General features: G+C 46.3%; 1 protein-coding gene across 1 annotated transcript in view; it reads left to right on the top strand.

Moving 5' to 3' along the window:
• LOC125940185 (uncharacterized) overlaps positions 1–21,200 on the top strand; it is a 94,727-nt gene extending 73,527 nt beyond the window's left edge. Inside the window, exons 13-16 of the mRNA XM_049655976.1 lie at positions 2,352–2,387; positions 5,145–5,186; positions 8,291–8,340; positions 20,952–21,200. Coding sequence (XP_049511933.1) covers positions 2,352–2,387; positions 5,145–5,186; positions 8,291–8,340; positions 20,952–20,958 — 135 coding nt within the window. The 3' untranslated portion in view covers positions 20,959–21,200. The remainder of the gene's footprint in view (positions 1–2,351; positions 2,388–5,144; positions 5,187–8,290; positions 8,341–20,951) is intronic.
• The last annotated feature ends 5,579 nt before the right edge of the window (positions 21,201–26,779 follow it).

Raw genomic sequence — 26,779 nt, 5'->3', positions numbered from 1 at the left:
CATACCCACATATCAAATGTGGTATGCGCCACACGTGATTTTATTCTCGTTAATCGTGATGTAACTAACGAGCATGTGATGTAATTGATATCATGACCTCTCAGTCATGTTAGTCATTCGTTTTGACACCTGTGCCAATGCGCAACTCGTTGGAAACCGCCACGCACATGGAGCCGAAATACTGATGATAGTTTTTTTCTACACGCGGACACAATCGTGGGGAAAGTAGCCCGTAACAGCTTCGCTGTAAAAAAAATGAACTAGGTCATACTAATTTCATGTGTACTTCTCTCATGTCAATATCAACCAACTCGTTCAGATGATCACCACAACGGGGGATGGGCGAAGAAGCGGGCCGTACAAATCATGCCACTGACAACTAGCTCTCAAGATGATCCCTGCATGTTGATGATTATGATTTCAATTCCAAGGCACATACACACAGCACGATGTCGGCCAAGAAACGTGTTAGTTTGTTGATCATGATGATGATTTTCATACTATGGCACCTACCTACAACGGGCGATTGGCCAATCAGCGGGCGCCATAATACCGTGCCACCAACTAGCTCTTCGTGACGGTCGCCGCTTGTTGATGATGATTCTTTTAAGCCAAAGACGCAGGAATGAAATTGGCAAACTTATAGTATTTCAATGAATATTTCACGAAAGCTTTGCTTCAAATGGATTGCAACGTGTGCACTGGATCTGCATATATCTTACGCGCGAGCGTACTTCTGTGAAATCGGCGAGGCTAAGTCGGAGGCCGCAGAGCTGGGAGAGGCAAGCGAGTGCCTGAGGAGGAGGGTGCCTGGAGAGGGAGAGGAGGAGCGCATATCGGAGAATGTACGGAGGAGCGCGTGGTGGAGCGAGAGGGAGGAGCAAGGCGGCGCAGCGTCGCGGATGAGGAGGAGGCTAGGCGGAGACGCGCTGGGTTCCCCTCCTCTGGCAGTTGCTACGAACTCTGTGTGCACCGTGGTTGTACCGGGTTTGTCTGGCGATAGAGAGGTCGAGTGAGAAGAAGGGCGGAACAGTAATGCAAGCGGCGGTAGGCTGAGCACGAGTCGACCAACCCCGAGGTCTTCGGTGAGCGCCGTGCACCATCTGAACAAGACCGGTAAAATGTGCCGGTTAGGCGGGACCAGGAGACTCCCAGAGAACGTGCTAAGCGGCTTGCGACAATGCGGGTGCGTCAGGCAAGAGAGCATCGCTTGGAAACTCCGGAACAGCACCCATACGCTTGCGCGAAGACCCCTGTTCACGAAGGGAAACGTCACTAACATTGTTCATTCTCAGTGCGTGGTGCGCACTGGCTTTAGCGATTGTTGTGAAAGTCGCCGGCAGGTCAACACCGTGGATGCCGAACCAAACCTGCGAAATAGGGACAGTGACAATTGTGAAGACTGGATAGGCGCCAGATGCGTGATGTACATGCGTGAACAAACAACTGCGTCAGGAAATCAATAGCATTTATTCTTTTGGTAAAAAAAAGATCACCTGGATTACGGATGGTTGGAAAAATCGATCTCCAACAAAATAGCGAAGGTCTATCTAAAACTGTAAAGGCCTGCCAGTAAACTTATTAGGCGCCTCGGTGCACGTACTTTGACTGGAGATGGCACACACGCGTGTGTAATTGAAAGAACATGTGCTATGTCCCGTAACAGTGGTACCTTTCCTTACTTGCTATGCTTCGCCGTATAACGTGCCGGCATTGCAGCAAAGCTAATTTTAAATGCAAATACTGCCTATGTTGTGTGTTGGCTTTTTTATGTCATTTGTTTAATTCAACCCTCCGGATAATTTGACCAGTTTCGTCAATCCACACAGTATCGAGTCAAGGAAAGTCGACTGTATTTATCTCTGCTGCTGTGTCGCTCTTGTCAATAATATGGACATGTGTACTTGTTATCCTGTTTTTCCGGGGACCGCATTGCAGCTCCTAGCAACCTAATGTTATTGTTCAGCGCAAGACGAGCATGTATGATTTACAACTTATTCGAATGCGATCGTTGATTTTATCTGTTTATGTTTTCGACAAATCTTGTGTGATCAGAGTGCATGCGCGACGCGAATAGCGCTGTACTTTCCGGAAGGTAAGCCAGCACAAGTGATTACACTGGAACATTCGGCGAGTGATGTACAAAAGCCGATGCACTTGATCTAGAGAGATCTTTAACAGTATTCAGAAGAAAGGGGATTCTGTAAAGGTTCTATTCATTTCTTCATTAAACCATCGGGGATTCTTGTCTAAAAATTTATTCGCTGTGCTGCATTAAATTTGCGCCCTCGTAATCCTTTTTTTTGGAGCGGTTGGATATGTTGACCAATTTTTTCATTGTGATTTCGCAGACCACGAGTCAGACGGACGTGGAGCGTACCCTGGTGGTAAGGAGCTGATGCTTTCTTATTTTCCTTAGAGTTATTACAATTAGTAGTGGCTGGTACAAGTTGGTTAGCTTAAGGACAAACTGCAACGAAATTCTGGACCGCGTAAGAAGCCCCGTTTCAGATAACTTAGATGCGCAGCAGCCTCTCAAGAAAATATTACGTTTGAAATGTGAGTGGGCGCTTCGCAAATAGCTCGCAAAAATCAATATTTTTCACGGAAACTAAAAAAAAAACGCTGCCGTGACCAGTCGTTGGAATTGACGTACCTTGGAGACTGGAGAACCAGCAGCGGCCGGGTCGTCTGCTTCGCTTGCTTGTACGCGTTGCCGTGTATCAGCGGGCACGTCCTGCACGTGTGTTAGCCACAGTATACTTCGCAAGCTGCTTTGTGCGCTTTGCCAACACCGTTGCGCTCCCGCGATGTTCTTTAAAGCGAAGTAATCTACGAGTCAATCCGGTGTTCTCTATATGGTTGGCTCCGTTCAACAAGCAGAGCCTCGATGCATTCTGCCTCCGCTCGTACAAGAGCGCATCGGCGTGGCCAAGCTCAAGCTAAAAAACTTAACGCAGACGCGATACACGCGTGGCGCAGCTTTTCACTACGTCGGCGAAAATTGGACGCTGTAAGGTCTAGTGTGGCTGGCGCGGGAATAGAACGTCTTATCGCACGCTGAGCCGCTGGAACAGGGCGCATCGCGCGCTAGCTTGGCTGACCAGCAACACGCTGACCTATACAGTAAATCTTTGTTCATACGTGCTGTAAAAAAAAAAACTTGACTAACCGGGAAAATGTACAATCCGAAGTAACCTATTGTTGACATCTACGCAATGCAAAGCGTCGCGTGGATCGCTGCTGCCCGAGACGCCGACGCGTGTCCAGCATCTGGTGATGCACCTGCGGCCCGAGACGCGTTTTGTTGTATTTCAATAGCGTAGTGTTTTACTAGTGCACCGGGAAACAGAGACAAAATCGAGACGGTAGGCGATGCCGGATGTGAATGCAGCGTGTGACAACCCGGGCAGAGATTTTTGTTGTCGATCACACGTGCCTCGCGCCATTTTCTTGTTTACATGGCTTCTACCGGCCGGAAAACATTTACGATCGCAGCTGGGCGATGTACTGAACGTTGGTGCACAAAAATCGTGTCTTCCGGGAATGTATGAACCGGTAAAAACTGAGCGGAACTATATTGGGTCATTCTTTGTGTTCTTGAATGCGAACGTCGGCGCCGGAAACGTAGTATACAGTACGGGTTCACTGATGCAAGCGTATAACCTCCTCGGATGCGAGCATGTTCAGTTTGCGCCTTCGACAAGCAACAAAGCTCTTGCTCGCTGCGCACTTCTGCGCTTGCGCTGCGGGTCACATTTAAAGCACAGGGTAAAATTTTAGAGACCTTGGCGTCTCCGGCATGACTTAACCGACTTCACCGGCAGCTGCCTGGTACGCTGCAAACACAGGACTCGTCGACCGATCAGGACAACTACCGCCACCTATAGTAAAGGATGATATAAGTAGCGGAGGCTCGGCACGTTATGGCAAGAAGGGTCTACTCCGTAGCATGGACGTATGTTCGGTGGTAAGCGCGCGTAAACTCACGGCCCGACAGGCTGGCTCCGGCTGTGATTAAGTTTCGCCCATTTCAGTCTGGCGGCATCGCATTCTTGCACGGCTTGCTGCCGTATCTGCACAATACCCGCCGCGCCGCGTTCTCGTTCGTGACAAATGCAGGCGGGTGCCACGCCCAAATGGGCAAAGCGGAAGCCATTTTGAGCTATCACGGAGAGCTTATGGCTGATTTTCAATAAAAACGATTGGAATAGTTTTCATGCTATGCCGGCCCAGTATCGCAAATCGCTTGTGTAGATGCCCGCCCGAAACGTGCGGGAAGGTTCATGAATGGTTGAGTGGTTGACAATTTTTGGCTTTAAAAGACAGCTTTGTCCTCACTGCCGCTGGGATTCGAACCCGACGTGGCCTTGTGCAGTCGACAGCTGGATGCACTAACCACCACAAATTTGGCACTTGATTATTGCGCAGTCTTTTACTCTCCCCCGCTAGTTGAAGAGTGGTGATGTTTGTGGATGTATTTGGGGGTCCAGAACGGTTGGTACCATAGTGCACAAGCATGATACTGAGTGCATTGCAAATAAGTTTTTTTTCTTTCTTTATACGATTCAACACCCGCAAGGAGGTGGTGTCTGCTGTGATAGTTTGGTGTTGTCACAGTGCGTGAGTTCAGAACCGGAGGAACATCACTGAATTCTGCAGAGCTTTTCTGTTTTTCTGGATTATTTGTTTTTGAATAAAATCTTTTTTTCTTCTTGAAAGCCATGATAAAGCATTTTGAAGCCAACATTTGCTTAAACTTTACTTACCTTTTTAAAGTCAAGCAAAGTTGATTTTGCAGTCAAAACTTGTAAGAATGTTGCAGAAGGAAAAGTTAGCGGGAGCACATAAAGTACAATTGTAAGCAATGTATCAATCTATCTAAGCAAAAGAACTCGCCCTGCACCCGTTTTGGGGCACTTCATGGTGCGCAGTTCGGCTTACACTGGTTCATGGTCAGGCGATGTCACGACATTTTTGGCGCCACTTTCAGAGCCAAATTAAGAATGAAATTGTTTATTCAACCAATCTGTTGATGTGACAGCTGATCATCTCATTCCCACTACAATCGAATAACATGTTCTGAGCGGTAGAGCATAAATATTGGGACGCAACGTGCCCAGACGGGCTCTCCTTTCTTTCAGAAATCTGGACCAAAGAGGAAGGCCAAAAAAGTCTGCAATACCGTGAGTGTAATACTTCCTATCATACAATACATTCCATTAACTGACACGAATTATTCCCTTTTTTGTTATTTAGTTTGTTACTTGCATTGTCTAGTCGGCACTAAGTATGACAATCTGCGGAAGTGTATATAAGGTAGCCTTTGTCGCGTTGTGCTACAGTTGTATGAGAGTCTTTCCATTTCTTCGGTCAGTGCAATCAGTAGAACGAAGATCAGTGACGCGAAACGAAGATCAAAGATATGGCTATATGCGCTATCGGCTGGTATTGTCATATCGTTGATCTTAGAGCATTCGTGCAACAGTTTTGAATGATGCAAGGATTTCATATTATGGGCATAGGAACGATGAAAGACGGCGTAAAACGAAGCGAAAATTCTCCGCTGAAGTATTTAGAAAATGAATGAAAAGTATTTCTCATGAACTTCCAAAAACGTTTTCAAAGCATCATGGAGACAGGAGCCACTTCTCCATGTTTCTTTTTTCTGAGCTACTGTTCCTTGTACGGCGAGTAGGGAGTCACATTTTTGAGAGAAGATTTCTCAGAATGTATGGTGGAGCCTTGTGAAAACTTGGAGGTCGAAGACTCAAGTTTGTGGAAGGCACGGCCAGTCCTGGGTTGCGATACCGAAAAAGTAATGGAGTCGTGGGATGCAAGCAAAAAAAAAGCATTTTGCCTTGGAGCTCGGGCATTCTGCCTTGCGTGTTTCAAGTCTCTCCTCCTTAAGCTAATATTGGCCAACTAGGTCATTATGCATGCAAGGCTTCTAGCACTCAAATGTCAAGGCACAGAAGATGAGGTGAAATTGCTGCGCTACCTTGCAGGGCAGCTGTCGCAAGTCCTGGGCGACAACCAGCTTTTCTCACGTGTTGATGAGTGGTATATGCTAAAGTGTGACGACATTGGAGCCACGCCATCACTAAAGGAGAGAATCAATGATTAGTGCGCCAAGATATTGGGTTTGAAGTCAGCCATGGGAGAACCTCAATATCATTTTCTAGCCAGGCTCTTCAAGGCTCTTCTTTTCCTTCCTCATGGAAATGCAGATTGTGAAAGAGGATTTGGTGAGAACAAGCACCTCTTGGAAGGGTGCACTTCGCGGAGTAGTCTAGCAAACATCAACAACCTTCAGTGCTATGGAGGTGATGTTATTGAAGTGCCGCTGAGCCTAGAACTTGTTAGAAGTCTTAAGTAGGCAAGGAACAAGTACGTACTCAGGATGCAAAAGAAAGTTCCTCTAAGCGGAAACAGCCAACAAATGAAGTTGAAACCAGTTGTCAAGACAAGCTTGCAGAAGAACAGAAAATGTTATAAGAACAAGTGGTTGCAAGCAGGGCACTCTTCACAAGTGCAAAAGAGTTGATTCGATCAGGAATGCAACGTAAAGATGTGGTAAAAGTTCAAAGTGGCCATGCTCTTTCAACAAAAGGCAACTGCTGCCCGAAGCTTGCACTCTCGAAGTTTCCAGAAGTAGAAAAATAGGTAATGTGCAAGTTAGCAAATAGGTGCTTTGGAGTCACCCTGGTCTATTAAGTAGAAATGTCTTTAAAAAAACGCAGTAGTTCATAACTCTGGCTTCTCCGCATGGTATCTTCGTGAAGCACACTTCCAGGCACTCCACCCAACACTGTTTGAGACATTATTGAAAAATGTCTTGCGCTACTTTTCGAAATTTTAGCCTCACTATTGCAGAATGCGTGATTTTTTGTGATTGCTACCATTGTAGAAAATGTACTTGCAGTATTTCCAAAATTTGCGTGCACTAGACGGTTTCCGTATCAGGGTAATCTGCTTTAGAATTCAACTAAACACGTTGCTTAAGACAGTTGCAGTACAGCGCTGGTGTTAGTTTATTCTGTGTTTTGTCGTGGTTTCGAAGTACGCTGCTTATTTATTCCATTATTTCACTAAAATTCAGATTGGATTGCTCCATACTGCTTCAAAATGAAATTTTCTCTACTCCTAATTTGATCCAAAATGCAATTATGTCGGTTCTAAATTGCTTCAAAGCCAACTTTGCTTGCTCGAAAATTACTCCAATATTACTTTGGGCCGTCCCACCCCTGTTTAACTAGGATTATTCATTTTATTGTTCAAAAAGTCTAATGGCAAAAAATATAGGCACATCACATAATATACTGAAGGTGCAGATATAAAATGTGATTAGATTAGCCTCCTAAATATATATATATATATATATATATATTAATTCGCAATTGTGGCATATTTCTTGTGATAAAAAAGGTTATGAAAACTGCATGTCCAAACAGTGACTAGTCCCCTCAAGTGTTGACAAACTAAGTTCCTAGATTACGCAAAAAATATTTTTGCATGTGTGCACTTGATACCTAATTCTTCATTTATTTTTGTATCATAGGTAGTTGCACCCACTCATAGAACATTCAGTTCGTCAGAGGATGAGTAATATTAAAAAATATATAAAGAAATTCTAGCTAGGACGCACCGATTTTTCAATATTCTTGATGGAGAAATCTGAGATGGTTAAGGGCAGTTGTGTGGAATGGTTGGTGTAGATTAACCCAATAAAGACACAACCATAGATAGTATTGACACACATACCTTGTATATCTTATTAATTTGGTGACCGTTTTTCGCAGTCCAACAACTGTTTCTAAGTTATCGCTTGGTGATACGTACATCATATTTCGACAACTGTGCTTGCCGCTTCATTGCACATTCAGAATTGCTAGCTTTTTCTCGTTCACCCTATAAAAAGATAAATTTTTAACTAGAGCTTATGGCAGTTCTATTCTTCACCTTCACTACAATGCGACAATATGTGCAAATCAATGGTGAACTGTACAGATCACTGCATGTTCAGAATAAGCATTGGTCAGAAGCTAGCACTGATCCGTCTCTGATGTCATTCTGTTGTTATTACTTCCCACTATACACCTTTGCAGTGTAATCGAATACCAATTAGTCCAATCTGCCGGTCTCCTTAGTTTGTGAGCAAGTGTTCTTTCGTGTTCCAAGCCATTCCTCACTGCATATTGACGCTGCTGGACTTCGTGTTTTTGGCTAAATGTTCGCTCCACTGCTACAGCCGTATTGAAAATTGTACCCAATGTACGTCTTTTTGTAGAGATCGAGCAAGGGAAAAGTCAGCAGTGCACCATCTTCCAGGAACGTAAGGTCTGTACTCAATTTCGATAGCAAGTGATTGTCACTTGTATGAACGTTTCTTTCGTTATTTAAAATATTTGTTTCTATTTTCTATGTGTTCAATGTTTCTAGACTACAGACCACACGCATAACTGTGCAATCTGTTGGTGTTGTGGTGCAATTACACAGCTTGCTGAAGGATAGTTTCGTTTGCCGAAAGTGCTAAACCTCGCACCTTTCGCTAACGTTGTGCGCGACCATTGGACGACGTGATCAAATGACGAAGAAGTGTTCCGCGTCCGCCTCGATGCAAAGGAGACAAAGACAGCCCACCACATTAGGCTTCAGGAAGCTCTAATACCGTCGTTTAAAGAAGTGACTGTGGCTGTCGTGAACATCGACGGTAAAGTTATCCGAGAAAAAGCTGACAATTTCGTGCTTTCTTTAAAAGCCTTGATGAGTTTCAGGCTCTCGGCGGCTGGCTCCATTGCATCAAAGCAAGGCGTGGTCTTGCATAGAGTCAGTGGCGAAGCAAAAAAAAGTTAGTGTAGCTTGCACTGGAGGCGCAATGCTAAAGAGACAGCAGAGCTGAGGGGCACCTAGCTAGTTCTGGGGTTTGGCCTGGGCTAAACACTACCAAGGCATCCCCAGCAATTTAGGAAATTGATTGATTGTTTATTGATGATTGATTAGCTATTGATTGGGTATCGCAAGGTATTGGCAACGTATTTGCGCGAAGCTAAACGCTACCACGTCATCCCGAGCACCTTCCGGAATGTATGGATAATTTGTCGATTATCAATAACCTATTTATTGGCTATCGATTGGCTATCGCTATTGATGTGATCAAGGTATTCACCAGGCATTTGGGCTAGGCTAAGCACTACTAAGTCATCCCCAGCATTTCCGGGAATTTATTGAATATTTGTCGATTATCGATTAGCTATACATTGGCTATCGATTGGCTATCAATGACTGACTCAGCTTAAGTTGTCCCAACCACGCTCAGCTTCGCTTGTTACCAGGGGTATGTGCCATTGCGCTTGGACCATTTCTGCACTACCGTTAGGATTGGCCCACATCCCACTTTTTTTCTGTTAACGCGCTGTAAATTACGGCCGGCTTAAACAGCTCGGCTGTAAAAAAAACCAACCAGTCAGTCGTGAGCGATTAGATCGCGACTATGTTGCCATCACTCGTCGCAGGATATGAGCCCCGATACGTGTTTTTAATGCAGAGGAGGCAAGCCTGTTTTTTAACCTTCAGCCTGAGAAAAGCATCTGCATTAAAGGCCAAGTATATCAGGGCGGGCAGAAAAGCAAAGAGAGAATCATCGTTCTGTGCTGCGGCAATTCCGAGGGGTCAGAGACATTTCAGTTCACTGTGGTGAGCAAGTATCAAAAGCCCCGATCTTATATGCCGGATAATCACTTGCCCTGCATTTACCGGGCAAACTAAAAAGATTGTATGACGGCAGCCCTGTTCGGAGAATTTCATTCACTATGATCGAAGGAGGTCGAGTAAGAACAGGAAGATTTCCCTGATTGTTAACCAGTGCGCCGCTCACCCTAAGTAAACAACACTTCAAAACGTAAAGGTTATGTTTTTGCCCCCGAATACGATGACACAGCTTCAACTGCTCGACCTTGGAGACAACCAGAACGTAAAACATCATATTAGGGGGCTTCTTGTGTGGTGCCTACTCGATAAGTTTAGTCCGAACGACAGCAAATTGAAAATAAGCCTTCTGGATGCGCTGCAATTTATTGCCGTGGCTGGACATCGGGTCACACCGGTTACCATCACCAACTGTTTCGGGAACTGCAGCTTCTTTAGAAGTTCCGAAGTAAGGCACCCAGAGCTGGAAGAACCGGCGATCGAGGATTGTAACACTGTTCACTTCGGGGGCTCCGTGGACTATTTTCTCACCGTGGATGTCAGCCTTGCCACTTGCGGTGTGCGCACGGTCGAGGACATTGTGCATTAGGTCACATCTGACACTGTGGGTACCAGCGAGGATGAAGGCGATTTACTTTCTTCCATATTCCTGAGTCCTTCTTCAGAATCAATTTTAATCTGAGCCTCCCTCACTTCAAAACTTCTTCAGCCCATATCGTCCTGATTGTGCGCCTTCAAGCAAACTGAATTTCCTAATGTAGGCCCTGCAACCACTAACCTTTCCACATACCACGGAGCACCTCGTACCTATTGTATCCCCAAAGCGCTGTGTGTTTCATTGGGGCCGCATTTATCTTCCCTTTTGCTATTATCCTTCTTTGCCTGTGTCTGCAGATATGTATCGCCTTCATTTGTCCATACAACAAGGTATTTGTCTTCTTTTACCCGAGGTATTTCCTGGCCCTGTAATAATGCTTTCTTAGAACTTATTGTGGGCCTAGTTGGTGCATACTTGATAAACTTCTTAAAGCGCAAATAAGAGACACAACAGGAAAGCAAGGCTAGACATAGGACAGGCGCTGTCCTGTGTCTGACCTGTCCTGTGCCTGACCTTCCCTTTGTGCCTTGTCTTTTCTTTCTGCTTTAAACATTTTAACACGGTCTGTTCACTGTTTTATTGAATACCATAAAAGTAATTTCTAGTGCTAAATCTTAATTCTAAATTGTCTGATGCTTCTTCACAGGTATCAACCAGACGTTGCACATCACCTTCCTTGTTAGCGAGCAACACAATGTTGTCCGTGCAAAATAAACCTGGAAGCTGCTGCTCAACTATTGTGCCGGCTTTCTTGTATGAGAGATTAAACCTAATGTTAATTCCTTCTAGTACCCTTTCGATCCTTAAAAAATGTACCTCACAAACAGCACGAGGATAAAGGGCCACCCTCTCTCTGTCCCTTGTTGGTATCGAATTTCTCCTGGCCTATATCTTATCCCATTCAGCGTAAACGGTATTTTCTCGGTATGCAGTCATTGGCTATACCTTTCCCTTCAAGAATATCCCACAAAATGTTGCGGTCTACATTGGCATTCGCTTCGGTAATGTTTAAAAAAGTCACAGGTAATGGTATCCTTTCTTCTATGGAGATTTGTATACACTCAGTGTGAACAAATAAGTTATCATCTAAACGCCTACCGATTCTGAAGCAATTCGGAGGTTCTCCCAATATGTAATTTTGTTCTGTCTATGCTTGCAGTTTTAATTTGCCTAATCCCTTGCATTGCTAACCTTTTTCGCCCTTACATTTATAAATTAAGTTTGGTCTACTTTGTCGCCAACTGTCTGTTATTCGCCTATGTTGTAAGCTTTTTTTCCACTGCTTTCAACAGAGCTTCCTTGCTTTTTGGTCCTATCTCATTAATCAGCCTCACGGGAACCTCATCTAAACCTTTGGCTGTGAACTTGGAAATTTTCTCTTCAGCTTTCTTCCAGTTGAAAGCTTCCAGTTGAGAACTTCAACGGCATGCCGTGGCAGCATCTGCTGGAATCTCTCAGTGATGTAGGAAGCGGCATCACGTGATACCGACTGCGAAGTGTTAGGTATCTCTAGTGGTTTAGCCACGGTTTGTTCCGAGTGTTTCTATGTTTTAAGCATTGGCCGTTGACAGCGAAACAACCTTGCGCGCACATCCCAGTCGGTTCCCGAAGACAAATCAACTTTGTGTTCCAGCACCGTCAAAGATACCCACTCGCGCATGCAGAGCGGGTATCTGCGCCAAATAGTACCGATGTTAGGCTGGCGGTTTACAGGACCTAGGAAAGCCAGAAATGGGGGGGGGGGGGGGGGGCTATATCGTAAAATGATTCCAAACTGTTTTGATTCCAATCTCATGACGTATAATTTACGGAACCACCGACGCAAGCATCAGGCGGTGACTCGCAGCGTTGTCTGAACAACCCAATCAAACACTCTCCTCGTTCATAGGAGATCACCTTTGTTCGCTTTCCAAACCAATAACATTGCCTAGCACTCAGTGGTTTTTCTTATCTAATTGGCTGACAAGAGACGAGGAGCACGTAGTGGAGAGGGTTTCGATGGGGCCGAGCCAGCACAGTGAAAATAGACAACCGCACGAAGAGGGAGGTGCCGGCTTCTCCGATTAGTCCGCTTCGGCGTGCGACTTCGGCGAAATCGCGGCGGCGTGCGACGGAAGGATAAGAATGTCGCTAAAACGGATCCTCAGCAAGGAAAAGTAGGCAGAGCAATGTCGTATACGGGCCGAAAGGGCTCGATAACGTTTTACTGCTACGCAAAAAGGTTTATCATGCGCAAATAAATACATGTTCACCGGCAGGTGCGAGTAACGAGGGCCTGAGCGATCGGCGGGCAGCCATCTTCTTTTAATTTCGGAATGGGGCAGTCTCTGGCTATTCAGAAACATTTTCAGTTCGGCATATAAGGCATTTTTTACGTGTACACGTGACTTTGACGCGGTCAGCTTTCGCGGTTTTGTGAGGTCGCGTGACAGACCAGGGAAATAAATGGGCGTAGCCTGAAAACATTGGACCAATAGCAGAGGGCTAATGGTGAAAAGGCGTCCCATCGGGAACAATAATTTTTATTTTGCGCGCCTTTATCATGCATAATAAGTGTGTACACGTTATATCAGGTGGCGAGCTATAGCGATTTTAGTGACGTTGCGTGACAGACAGGTGAAGTTGGGAGGGGCTCAAAATGTTTTTACCAATCGTGGTGGGCTGATTGCAGAATTGTAATCAAAACAGTATGGAATCATTTTACGGTATAGGGCCCATGGACGCCATAAAGCCAGAACTAAAAACAGCAAGTAACGGAAATCCTTTTCCTAAGCAGGCTTTTATTTGTTGTGAAATAAATCCCGGACAAATAAAAATGAAACAATTAATAGGATTTGTTTTACGCTACGTAGATTCCAGTTGCTTGCAATCGTGGACTACATGCAAAAAATATGTGTGCTGCGGCAGTGCAGCTGTGGCTGTGCTGCCACAGGAAGTTGTCGTAGGGCAGCAGAGGTTATTAGTAAGTGAGCAACCTGATGCTTTCATATTGTTTATTCAGTTTATTGTTTATTCTGTATATTTTGCCGCAATAACAGTGCTGTTCACATCATTCGTCGCGGCCTGTGCAGCTTGCCACTTTTGCCATAGTTATCGCGGGGTGAGGATTCACCACTGGGCTGCATGGATATCCGCATGGTATTTTGACTAATGTACTATCAAGTGAGCTCGCTACTCGCCCCGTGTCCATCGCTTGCCCTACTCTTACGATCACCGTATTATTCAGTTTTCAGTCACTTATCATCCAGGCATCTGGCTTCGTTTTGGTGTGTGCGTGAAAACACGCACCCGGCTCGGTAGAATACGTTAGCAACTGTGGCGCCGAGAAGCAAACCATGCTGCAAATCTGGGCGACTAGAATTGCTGCATTGGGAATGAAACCCGTTATCTATGGAAACCCACAATCGAGGCGTCAATTGCACACCCACCAAGCTGCGTTGGCTGCGGTCACAGATGTCACTTTCTAAGTCATAGTGATAGCAGTGCCGGTGTCTTTAGTGGGCTGATGTCTGCATGCAGTGGGCGTACGTTTGGTACGTTCTTGTGTTTCTAGATGCGAAAGCGTCAAATGGCCCATTGAGCCAAAAAGCCGGCGGCGTTGGTACGAGCGAAAAAACGGCGCCTAACTTTTCATTAGCTGCGACACCACGTCACGAGGGCGCCTTGCCTGCAACGGTTTCTATCCACGCACCAAACTACCCCGATAACACGCGTTGCTAAAAACAGCAAGTGACGCTGGCTCGCTGTACCGCTATGGAATCTGAAGCATCTACATCGGCGGCCGCAGCTTCGGCAGTAGCGAGACGGGGCCGTCCACGCCTGTACACCGCAGGCGAAGTGAAGGAGCGGAAGAACGCAGCAAAACGAGCGCTGAGGCAGGCCACCATAGTCATCAGCTCTCGCAATACACGGCGCGTGGAACGAGGATTCACGCAAATTGCGGCGCAAAACTCGAAGGACTGCTCAGCGGCGTTGAATTGGACATTTATGCTTTCGCATTCACAAATGGTAAGAAGCGCTTAGGTGTCCTCGAATGTTTAACTTCCTTAAATTTACAAAAATATAGAGTGTAGTTGTCTCTTGTAGATACGCACCATTAACGAGCGTCGGTCAAATCCTTGTAGTGCACAGGGGCGAGTCAACCATGCTGTCCGACCGGTTAGACAGGTTGGCTATCCCACCCCGTGTGCCGCGCGCGTAGCTTTTGTTTTCCCCTGCGTGACGCTTCCCGAAATTACAACTGGAAGCCGGCACGGTTCGAGGTCGTTGACCCTCGTGGGGGAAAAGCTGCTTTGCAGTACTGGAATGTCGTTGGAGAACGACGCGTCCCCTCTAGCTGAGCGCTTTCCAGGAGGGGAGGCAACGCCGGACGCCAGTCAGCCATCAGACAATAGAGCCCATGAAGGGTTGGCCGAACCTGTATGGGCTCGACGATTGGCAGAAAATGACGTGACCCGGGCGGACTGAAGGGGTTATAAGTCAGAGAAACATCGAGAAGATAGAGACGTTCTTCTTGCCGCAGGCCGCATCGTCCGATTTGCGACTGGTTGTAACGATGGACTTTTTCACTGTTATTTTGCTTTATTCTGTTCCCTTCTACCGGATGTAAATAATTTAAACCTTTACTATTCTAAGTCCTCCTCGCAAGCTCCCGCAATCAACGGCAAGATCAAATACTGTTAACGTTAACGTACCTAATCGATAAGGCGTCAACGCAAAAGTGCTCGTGGATTTCGAATATCGACCGATGACAGCTTTTAAAGCAACCTAGGTACTTACTGTGCGGTCCTGTTTTCCGACAAAAAAGAAAACAGCGAAATGAAAAAAGAAAGAGGAAACATGTGAGTATACGTGCCCAAGATAGCAGCGATCCTGTCCTATTTTGGAAGTCATGCTGTGCGTCTCATGCACACTGAAAGCCGGAAGCTATTGACGTGACGCGGACAGAGTGCCACGGCTTGTTACCCCTGCCAGGGGTTCTTCTAGCCACCCTATTTGTGTGATAAGCTACGCTTGTGTTTTACGGTGTTTATGTTTGACAGCGATGCTATCCCTGGCACGTGAGTGCATTGTCAAGAAATTTTCTAATTTCGCGGAATTTCTGTCTCGGTCGAAAAACAAGACTAGGCAGTTTTAAATGCTGTTATCGCTTATTTCTATACATCCTCCAACTTTTGCGATGACACCTTACCGACTAGGTAAGTTAGAAGCTAGCTAAATGAAGTTAATTTAAAAAACACTCATGACAAGCATGATATTTTTTTCCAATTCCTTCATTTGACTGTGCCATAACGGCAGTGATAATACTTCGAGTATAGTGTGTGCTCTGCTTGCTTGTCAAAAAAAGAAGCGGTGATATACGTGTCGGAGCTAACACGAGAAAGATCCAGCCGTGACAGCCTTGAGTTTTCGAACTCATTTTTTATTCTCGCTCTGCACCTACCGCGCGGTCGAATGCCAACTTCTTCCTTGACGGGCACCGCATGCTGAGGCGCTACAGGGCTCCCCCCGTATAGCGTGAGCCATAGGAGTCGCCCAGTGGACGTGCTGAGATGTGGGTGTCCAGACTGGAGATGGAAGCTCCGCGGACACGAGAGCGGCAATGTATGCAGGTTTTAGTCGATCGGCAGCCACGACGTCTTCACGGCCGTTGATGTCCAGCGTGAACGTCTTAGGTGTACGATGGAGTACGCGAAATAGGCCATCATAGGCCAGTGTGAGTGGTGGCCATATTTGGTCACGCCGAACGAAGACGTGACTGCAGTCATGCAGATCCTGGCTGACGAAGACACTCTGGGGGTGTCGGTCGGCAGGAATTACAGGAGCAAGGCCGTGAAACGTGGTGCGCAGCTCTCGAATGTACGTGGAGGCATCATGAGTGGGAGGGGGTGACGACGGCTCAAAGAATTCCCCTGGAAGACGCAGAGACACGCCGTAGACTAGTTCGGCTGATGAGCAGCCGAGATCCGTCTTCAATGCTGATCGGATGCGCAGAAGTACGAAGGAGAGGTGATCAAGCCAACGTTGTCTTGGCTGGTGAGCAGTGAGGACAGCGTTCAGTTGTCGATGAAGCCGTTCGACCATGCCATTGGCGGAAGGATGGTAGGCAGTTGTGTGGATGTGTCGAATGGCCAAGATATTGGCAAGTGTGGTGAAAAGGACCGATTGAAATAAACGACCGCGATCGGCGGTGACGACAGAAGGGCATCCAAAGCCTGTTACCCAGCCGCTTGTGAAAGCCTTAGCCACTGTCGGTGCTGTAATGTCGGAAATGGGAAACGCTTCCGGCCATCTGGTGAAGCGATCCACATATGTCAGTAGGTAACAGACCCCTTGTGATGGTGGAGGAGGGCCGACGATGTCGAGATGGACGTGGGAAAACCTTGCGTCGGGAGGCCGAAAGGGGGATGGTGCCGTGACCATGTGACAGTGAATTTTAACGTGCTGGCACTGAAGGCAGGTTCGCGCCCAGCGTCGAACGTCAGCATTGATGCTTGGCCAAAGGAAACGAGATGTGACTAGCTTCTGGGTCGCACGAATACCCGGATGGCTCATGTTGTGCAATTGATCAAAAATTGCACGACGAAAAGCTGTAGGCATGAAGGGCCGAGGAACACCAGTAGACGTTTCGCACGTTATTAATGAGGTAGAAAATGGAAGCAGGCACTGCGTGAAAGATAGAGACGTGGATGAAGAGCGTCAAGACTATGCAGCTCAGGATCATAGCTCTGGGCAGCTGCTAGCTCTTCCATGTCTAGTGGTGGCTGGGTCGACAAGGCATCGATGCGTGAGAGTGCATCAGCGGTGGCTTTTTCCGGCCCGTGGACGTGTCTGAGATCCACCGTGAACTCGGAGATAAAGCGTAGTTGACGGATCTCCCTTGCAGTATAATTGCCGTGATTGCGATGGAAGGTAAACGTCAGGGGCTTGTGGTCTGTAACAACGTAAAAGTCCCGGCCCTCCAGTAAATGGCGGAAATGTTTGATGGCGAGGTACACCGCAAGGAGTTCTCGGGCAAATGTACTGTATTTTACTTCCGGTGGCTCAAGTTTTTGCGAGAAAAAACCAAGGGGCTGCCAACCTGATGCGTGCTGCTCGAGAACAGCGCCAACTGCCACACTCGATGCATCGGTGATGAGACGAATTGGGGCATCAGGAACAGGGTGTATGAGCATGGTGGCGTCCGCCAGAGCCCTTTTCGCAGTGGCGAAGGCAGATGCGCCGTCGTCGGTCCATTCCAGTGGCGCAGCCGGGTCTTTTTATGGCTAATAGGTCGGTCAAGGGCTTTAGGGAAGTGGCACACTTAGGAACACAGCGGCGATGGAAGTTTAGTAGGCCCAGGAATTTCTCGCAGTCGTTTCATTCATGTCGGGGGTGGAAAGTCTTGGATAGCCTTCACTTTGCTGGTCAGCGGTTGGATACCCTGTGGAGTGACAAGGTGGCCTAAGAACTCGATTGTAGCGACGCCGAAGACGCACTTATTGGGATTAATGACGAGGCCGTAATCATCCAGACGGTGAAACAGGGTGCGCAGGTGGTCTTCATTGTCAGGGCCCGATGAGCTTGCGACCAGGAGGTCATCAGGTCATCAAGGTAGGCAAATACGAAATCGAGACCTCGCGTGACCTCGTTCATAGTGTGCTGAAAAGTCTGTGCTGCGTTGCGCAGTCCAAAAGGCATCCTTACATATTCGAACAGACCAAATGGGGTGGTGATGGCCGTCTTGGGAATATCAGCGGGTTCTACAGGAATCTGATGGTAAGCCTTCACTAAGTCAATCTTAGAGAAGATCGTGCACCCAGCCAAATTTGATGTGAAATCCTGAATGTGAGGAAGTGGGTAGCGGTCTGGTAAGGTGTGGGCATTGAGAGCGCGGTAATCTCCACATGGTCTCCAGTCGCCAGGATCTTTCATCGGCACCATGTGGAGTGGCGATGCCCAGTTGCTGGAGGAAGGCCGCACAATGCCACGTTCAAGCATGTGCTCAAACTCACGGCGGGCGATGGTGAGGCGTTCTCCAGATAGTCGACGAGGCCGTGTAAAAACGGGAGGTCCAGTGGTGACAATGTGGTGAGTGACGGAATGCTTCACCGGTGACTCTCTGGTTTGCGGCTTCGTGATGTTGGGGAAGTCAGCGAGTATTTTTGCATACGGCGAAGCGGGTGTGAGAGCTCGAAGTCTCGTTGACGAGGAAGTAAAGAGTATACCGTTGATGGATAGGCGCGTGTTGAGATCGATGAGGCGATGAGCATGCATGTCCACAGCAAGGTTGAAAAAACTGAGGAAGTCAGCTCCAAGAACAGCTTGAAAGACGTCAGCGAGGATTAAAATCCGGCGGAACGTACGGCGTAGTCCAAGGTCAAGTGTAAGAGAGCGTTGGCCGTATTTGGGAATGGCGGAGTTGTTGATCGCTTGGAGTGGGCAGGTCTGTTCGTTGCGACGGCGATCTGCACAGGAGGCCGGTATGACGCTAACCTGGGCTCCTGTGTTGACGAGGAAGCAAGCGCCAGTGATCTTATCGGAAACATACCACTTGCCGCCGTCCGCGGCCGGTCGTCGCATTTTCCGACCAGCAGCACGGGCGAGTGCACTTGCGAGCAGAGGCCCCAAATCGGCGGTGGTACCAGCGCATGGTCGAGGACGAGCCGTTCCGTGGTGCGTCGGTTGTCTGAAGTCCCGGAGAGCGTGGAGACGCCGAGGAGCGACTGTGGAACTGGAACCTGGATGCCGATCGGCGATGTGCAGGTACGAAGTCATCGAGACGTCTGACAAGTCATCGAGACGTCTGACAAGGGCGTCCAAACGGTTCTAGAATCTCGCGAGCGCGGGGTCTGCAGCGGTGGCGACGTGGTCACGGCGTTGAGGCTATGTGCCCATGAGTAGTCTGCCACTCGATCAGCCATTTCAGCGAGCGTGTCTACCGGGACATCTCCTGCAGTGACGAGGACCGGGACCATGCTCTGCGGTAAGCGCTGGAGGAACAACTCACGCAACAGCTTCTGCTCTTGAGGGGCGGAGGTCCCGCCAATGAGCTGGCGCATGCGTCGCAGGAGCTGGGATGGGCGACGGTCACCGAGCTCTGTGGCCGTGATGAGCTGTTGGAGTCTGCTGTGTTCAGACTCGGACTTGCGGGAAATGATAGCTTCCTTCAACGTGTCGTAGGGATGGCTCGGCTGCGGCGAAGTTAAAATATTTGCGAAGTCTTCGGCTACATCCGGAGGTAAGGAGGACACCAGATGCCAGTACCTGGTCTGTTGGCTGGTGATTTGCCGTAGACGGAAGTGCGCCTCGACCTGCAGTATACATGTGCAGGGGCTGTTTAGCCAAAATGGTGGCAGGTTGACGTGTTGGATCACAGCCACCGCAGCACTGCTAGGTCTGGCGTCTTCTTGGGCGTCAGGACCGGTAGGCTGGGTGGAAGACCCGGCGGGATCCATGCGGGATGGTTGGGGTTGCGTGTTCTTTATCGGGTCACCATTAACTGTGGGAGCTAACACGAGAAAGATCCAGCCCTGATAGCGTTGAGTTTTCGAACTCATTTTTTTAATTCTCGCTCTGCACCTGCCGCGCGGTCGATTGCCAACTTCTTCTTCCTTGACGGGCACCGCATGCTGAGGCGCTACATACGTTATTGAATTGCTATACTGCATTAAAATTAATTACATTGTTCCTTAGATCGCCATAAAATTTCGTTTCTTGGTTTGTAGTTTTTGAGGCTTATCACTGCAACATTGTAGAAGAGGCAGCGTGTTCACTTTGAATACCAATATACTATTAAAGTAACAAAGAAGGAAGGGCAAGGAAGTCAGCGGTGGGTATTGGAGAGCAATACAGTGGAGCCGAGCAAGCATTGGCAGACAAACATTCTCTGAACGTGCTATTTTGTCCGCCATGTGTGACCGTACAGTAGCCAATATAGCTACAAGGGCTGCTCTGGACTACTTGAAGGCCAGTGGACTAGACACAAGGCTTTAAGGAAACCACTGCGTTAGTGTATATATGCACCCTTTCTTCCTGTCCTCATCATCATCTTTCATCACTCTTTTTTGTACCCTTTCCTTTTTCCCCTGTGCAGAGTAGCAGGCCAGAGCATGCTCGCTCAGGCCGACCTTTCTGCCTTTCTCAATAAATTCTCTCTCTCTGTCTAGTTGGCATTAAGAGGAAGAATAGAGTGGGGCAGGCCATCTAGTGCATAGGGCAGGTAACTGGCCGTCCATTAGAGTTATAGGATAGGTGCCAAAGGAAGGGTAGGCGAGGACGGTGGATAATGTAGGTGGTGCGCTGAAATTTCAACTTTGCAGGCATAGGATGGGGTGAGCTGGCCCGAGATGGGTAACTAGCGATCAACGGGAGAGGACTTCTTCCTAAAGTGGACAGAACTAGGGTGATGCCGATCTTCTAATAATGGTCCTAGGCGTATTTGTAAGCAATGTCAAAATGAATGGGCTGATTTTCCCACAAGTATGGGCCAACTAGGTCAGCTGAGAACCCACTGTACGTGTAATCAAATTTTGGCTACGATATTGGTGGGTGTTGCAGCTTAGCGAGTGATGCGCAAGTCAAACTGCCTATATGCTTTCTGGTACGTTTCCTGAGCAAATGAAAATCACCATTGACTGTTCCAATTATCAATTGTGATTTGCAGGTCGTGATGTCTGCGACGCCATCCGAACCCAAATACAAGGCTCCCAGGATCAGGCTGGTCAGAAGATGTGCATGCTGCATATGATCTGCGATGTTGCAACAGACATATTTGACAATTGCAACATACATATTTACGCGTGTGATTTGCAACAATTTACACAGCAACATACATGACGGAAAAAGGTTTCACTGAATAGTACGTATACACTTAATTTGAATATAAAACAAGAAATCGTACCAAAAATATTAACACACAAAAAATAAAGAAAGGCACTCAAGTGAATATATATATATATATATATATATATATATATATATAACCTTTACGATGAGACAGTCAGCTTGTTCAATTGCGTAAACATGCTGTTTGTCAATTTAAAGTTAGTGCCTCTATTTTCGTGCGGACCTCGGAGTGTTAGCGCTTGTTATATCGCGATCTAATTGGTTCCATTTTCTTAATACAGATGGGGAAATGGAGTGTTTAAGTGCGTCGACCTTGTCAGAATATTCTACCAATGTATGCAGATGCTTATGTCGGCTTTCACGTGACTGTGAATAAGCGACATATTTGGAGTGGTCAATTTTATAAGTATTATGTTGAATTTGAAAATACGAATATAATCGGGACTGTATCTATCGCTCTAGCTTCTAATGTCTGAAGGCCAGAGGCAACCAACAGGTTAGTAGGGGAATCCGTACGTTTATATTTGTTGTGAATATACCTCACAGCCTTACGATGAACAGTTCCTAGTTTTTTAATGTTAGTCTTCGAATGCGGAAACCATGCTGTATTAGCATACTCTAAAATAGGTCTCACGAAGGTCGTGTAGGCTAGGAGTTTAGTGGACCGAGGTGATTGTTTTAGGCATCGTTTAAGCTCAAACAGTTTGCGCAGTGTAGTGGTAGTGATGCTTGTGATGTGAGTGTCCCATTTCAGATGAGATGTTAATGTAATACCTAGACATTTGTGTTCTCTTACTTTTGCTAGGGGTTGTTTATTACTAAGGTACGTGTAGCGAGAGGGTTCTTTCTTTTTTGAGATGGTCATGGTCACGGATTTTTTAGTGTTACCTGACAACTGCCATTATTGCACCAATCTGCCAGCATACTAAGAGATCTGTTAAGTAGAAGGTGATCATTGTGACTGTTAATTTCTCTGTAAATAATGCAGTCATCAGCAAATAACTTTATACTGCACTCTATGTTACTGGTCATGTCATTAGTAAATATTAACAACAAACTAGCCCAAGCACAGATCCCTGCTTAACTCCGGATGTTAATTGTACATTTTAGATGGCATGTTTTCTATTACTACGAATTGGGATCTGTCTAATAAAAAGTCTTTAATCCAGGTGGTTATTGCCCCTTTTCCAAGCACGGTTTCTAGTTTCGCTATTAGTTTTATGTGGCAGACAGAATCAAATGCTTTAGCCAGGTCAAGAAATATCATATCAATTTGACTGTGGTTATTGATAGCACATGCAAGGTCATGAACTAATTCAGCGAGCTGAGTAATGGTTAACAAACCGCTACGAAAACCACTGTTCATTAGGTGATAGGTAGTTTATTGTCTCTCGGATATTAGTGATACGTTTCTGAATTATATGCTCGAGCAACTTACAGGATGTACTTGTTAATGATGTTCCAGTACTGGGCCTTGTGCGTCACAAAAACAGTAAGCGCCAATTTTCCGGTGAATGGTTGGTTTTTTTCTTGCTGGGCGATTCTCGATGTTTCCATTCCATACTCTGCTGTTTAATCTCCGGCTCGCAATGATGGATCCATGTTTCCTAACCAGTGATGATTCTAAGAAGCCGTTACGTTCGTTACCATAGTGATCCAAATGTTTTTGGCAGATGTCCAAGCGCGGTCGTTTATGCGACGCTGAGTTCTTTTGCACATACTTTATGAAACTCGTCTGCTGCGGATGATGACAGAACCATGACTAATTTGCCGACGATGTGCCACTTCATCAATAGTCAATTGTTTGTATAACAGAATCATGTTACGTGTACGCTCAAAGTTATCATTTGTCACCGTAGTTGGGCTTCTTCCTCATGCGTAACATTTTTGCGACCATTCTTGGAATATATAATCCACTCGTAGACGCCCCGTTGCTGCAAAATACTGTTCCCGTATTGTGCCGAAAGTCTTTGATGGCTTGCTGCCCATAATGATCACATTTCCTTTCCCAAATTTCTGTTGCGTTAATATTTTGCCACTAGTATTGTATAACATGATGTGTTTATTTCTGTTCGGTTCAGTTACATTTCTTTTAGTACTATTCTGTTGTATTTCATTTCAATTTTACAATTTGTCGCTAATACTGTATAATGCTGCATGTTTAATTCTGTTCTTTTCTTTATTTATATGTTACCCCCTCCCCTCTGCAAAGCCTCGGCGATTGAGGGTATCGAAAATAAAGAAATTGAAATAAATAAACCGGATCACTGCTTGTTTTTCCTCTTTGGTGCAAACTTCTAATGGAGCGGCCATGATTTATCTACGACAAAAAGAAGAGAAATGGAGGAATTAGGATCAAACTTTCATAGCATGAACACAACAGTATGACAATAAATTAAATGGGGGACACAGGTCAGTATGAACAATGTAAGAATAGTTATCATACCCTATTGGTGAAGTGAGTGTCGTGTATTCTTGTGTCTCACCATTTTGTGCTTGTCAGTGCGTTGCTTCACTAATAGGGTATGATGATTAATCACCAAGTCGCCCAACTTTCCACATTGCTGAAGAATAGTTATGTCAAAATTGCGGATAATCTTTGACTTACCCTCGTATTTCTGTCGCGTGGAAACTCAAGGACAAATCCCTTTTCCAGCAACCGTTAGAAGTCTGTCTGAGTGGCGGCGGCCACTAGGTGGATGTACGGTTTTTAGGCAGTGTTTGCCATAATGTCGATTACGGCTGTGGCACACGCTGTGCAACAAATGTAACGGGCGGAACGCCCATGCATCAAGGTCAAATACCTTGTGTGCAGTCGCACATCACGCGCGCACGCACGTGTGTGGATGTGCAGCATACATGCTCATTTTCCTACGCCCTCCACCAAGCGCAAGTGCGTTACTGAAGTAATCGAATTTCTCAAAGTGCGTCAGAAAATTCGTGAAGTACGACTTACAAGTTGCAGACATTGTAGATTCTGAATAACGGCATCACCATGTGAATATATCGCCTGATGACGTAATCTGACGACGCGACGTCACGCAATGTCGTATTCGTCAAGTGATGATGTTACCTGATGACGTCATGTGGAAAAGCACACTGCGCTTCCCACTTCTTTGCACTGTCTGCGGGATCGGCTCACATCTTTGTGTGAGCGAGAGCCGCGCACGCGGACACGAGAAATTACAGAGGCCATATCCCACTAAGAACGATTGAAATGGACCTTTAAGGGGGTGCTCAATTGCAGCTTTTGTATAGGAAATCACACCCTTCATTCAAAATTCCCGGGTGTCCTTAGCTATCGCCTAAGAGACGCGAAAGCGAAAGCCTTGTAATTCGCCTACTGTAATTCACCTTAATCAAACTTATACATCCCTAATCCACCCTAACTCGCTATCTACCTTAAACCACCCTAATCCTGCTCAATCCACCTTAATCGACGTTAATCTACCTTAATCTACCCTAATTGACCTTAATCCACCTTAATGTCCCCTAATCTACTTTTATCTACCCTAATCTTTTCTAACCTAGCTTAACCCAATCACTAATGAATAATTAACTTCGATAATCATTAGTCATCTCTTATATACGGCTGGACATGCTTTGGATCGCTTCTGGCCTTCCTTGGCTCACGTGATTTTCTGTATCTCGCAACGCGACCTTGAAACATATCTAAGGTTTTCGCATATCTAAGGCTTCGCTGTAAAAGGAGCTGTACTAGGAAATTGAAAATTGCAAGGTTACCGTACATCGAAACAAAAATGTGCTCATGGCGTTGACCGCTCAGTACATCTCTTCTAGTGACTGCACGATAACGCACAATCGAGGCTGCGGTGTAGCAGTTTTCACCTGAGACACAACACAAGGACGCCTAGACAAGCACCAGGTTTGAGAGTGGGCTAGTAACAGTCAAGTACAGGCGGCAAATGTGCTGAAAACACCAAGACGTTTGACAATGGATGACCGCACTAGAAATCAAGATCCAAGATCGGCTTTGCTAAGTAGTTTCTAGTGGCATAGTTAATTTTGCTTCGGAAATTGCACGGGAAACAGTAATACATCATCGGCAAGAGATAGCAGTGCAACAGAGGAAGTTACATCTGTGTTATTAGAAGGTTTTGCACCGAAATACCCAAACGCAAGGCCTTGCGCTGCTAGTAGATAGAAAATCATGACGGTGATAGAAGATTTTGGCCTCCCCTTTGGTGGCAGTCACGTAACCTGCATGATTTATTCAGGTATTAAATGTGAAGCATTTCTTGGCCTCTCTATATGGCTTTCATAGATAATGTAAAGGCATTTTATTCAGTAGAGATACCACTAGTCGTAGAGGCATTGCATATTCAAGGAGTACAGGAGGCATACGTGAATATATTGGCAAATATCTACAAGCATTGCACAGCTGCCTTGGTTCTCCACAAGAAAAGTAAGTCACCTATCAAGAAAGGGGTCAGGCAAGGAGGCACAATCTCTCAAATGCCATTCACTGCATGCTTAGAAGTACTCAACAGCAAGTCATATCCATAGTGCAGCACTATGAATGCATTGGCGTATACATAAACGAAGCAAATACTTACTCAAGCACCCAGTAAGATAATCTGCAAATAATGGGGAAGAGGAATGATGTTGATGATGAATAAATTTTATTGTACGAAGAGAGGTGTGGCTAATTTCGGGTGGAGCATGCAGTAATAATTAAACGCAGAGCACTTTGTTGCCACAATAAGTATGAGGTGGTGCATTATATATACAAAGGAGTAAGCGTGCCAGCGGTAACGTTCGCAAATGCAATTCTAAGCTTACAAGCGGATATTTTGCAGTACAGGCCTTCATCCTGCAGACGATATAAATATAGATAGAATGATGATGATGATTGCGTGGCGAAAATTTGCCACTTTGACAGTATCTATCTAGCCGCCTACGTCTTGGTGCTCTCATGGTGGTTTCGTACCAAAAAGTATATGACGAACATAAATGATAGGTCATGACATGAATGTCGAGACATGCGTGTCATTTAGGTCATGAAACAGCCGCCTACGTCTTGGTGCTCTCATGGTCGTTTCGTTAAGTTGGTAGGTACCAAAATTAGCATAGTATGACAAGAGTGTATAACGAACATAAATGATAGGTCATGACATGAATGTCATGACAAGCCTGTCATCTAGGTCTCAAAACAGCCGCCTATTGGGCTGAGACGTATTCTTTGGTGCGCCAGACGGAGGACTCTCGAGAGCAAATATTAACACTCAAAAACAGCTGAAATGGGTTTGTAAGTGGGTACCAAGTGAAGGAAACACTAAAGGATTACAGTAGAAGTCATAGCCATGAGCACGACTCAGCACAAATGACAATGACTCCGTGAAAGAAAAAACGCTTAAACTTGCATTCGGCCGCGCAACGCTTGAAACAGCTGTGCTGGGCTATCGTAGCCCAGCATTTTCCGGAAGTGCGTGCGAACTTTTCATCTTATCGCTCATGATGATAATTTCTTTCGCGCGTCTCGGACTTAAGGCTGTAACTGCGCGTTCCATAGCGCAGCTTGCAACACGTTTCAAGGCCGACACCGTGTTCCAGGATACCCGCTCTGTGAATGCGTCGCTCTCTCGCTCTGATAGCGCGCAAAACCTGTTCACCTCGCAGAGCACG

This window comes from Dermacentor silvarum, chromosome 9 (assembly GCF_013339745.2).
Source record: "Dermacentor silvarum isolate Dsil-2018 chromosome 9, BIME_Dsil_1.4, whole genome shotgun sequence".
Lineage (NCBI taxonomy): Eukaryota > Metazoa > Arthropoda > Arachnida > Ixodida > Ixodidae > Dermacentor > Dermacentor silvarum.
The sequence above is the reverse complement of the archived record's forward strand: the minus strand, read 5'-3'. Positions and strand labels throughout refer to the sequence as shown.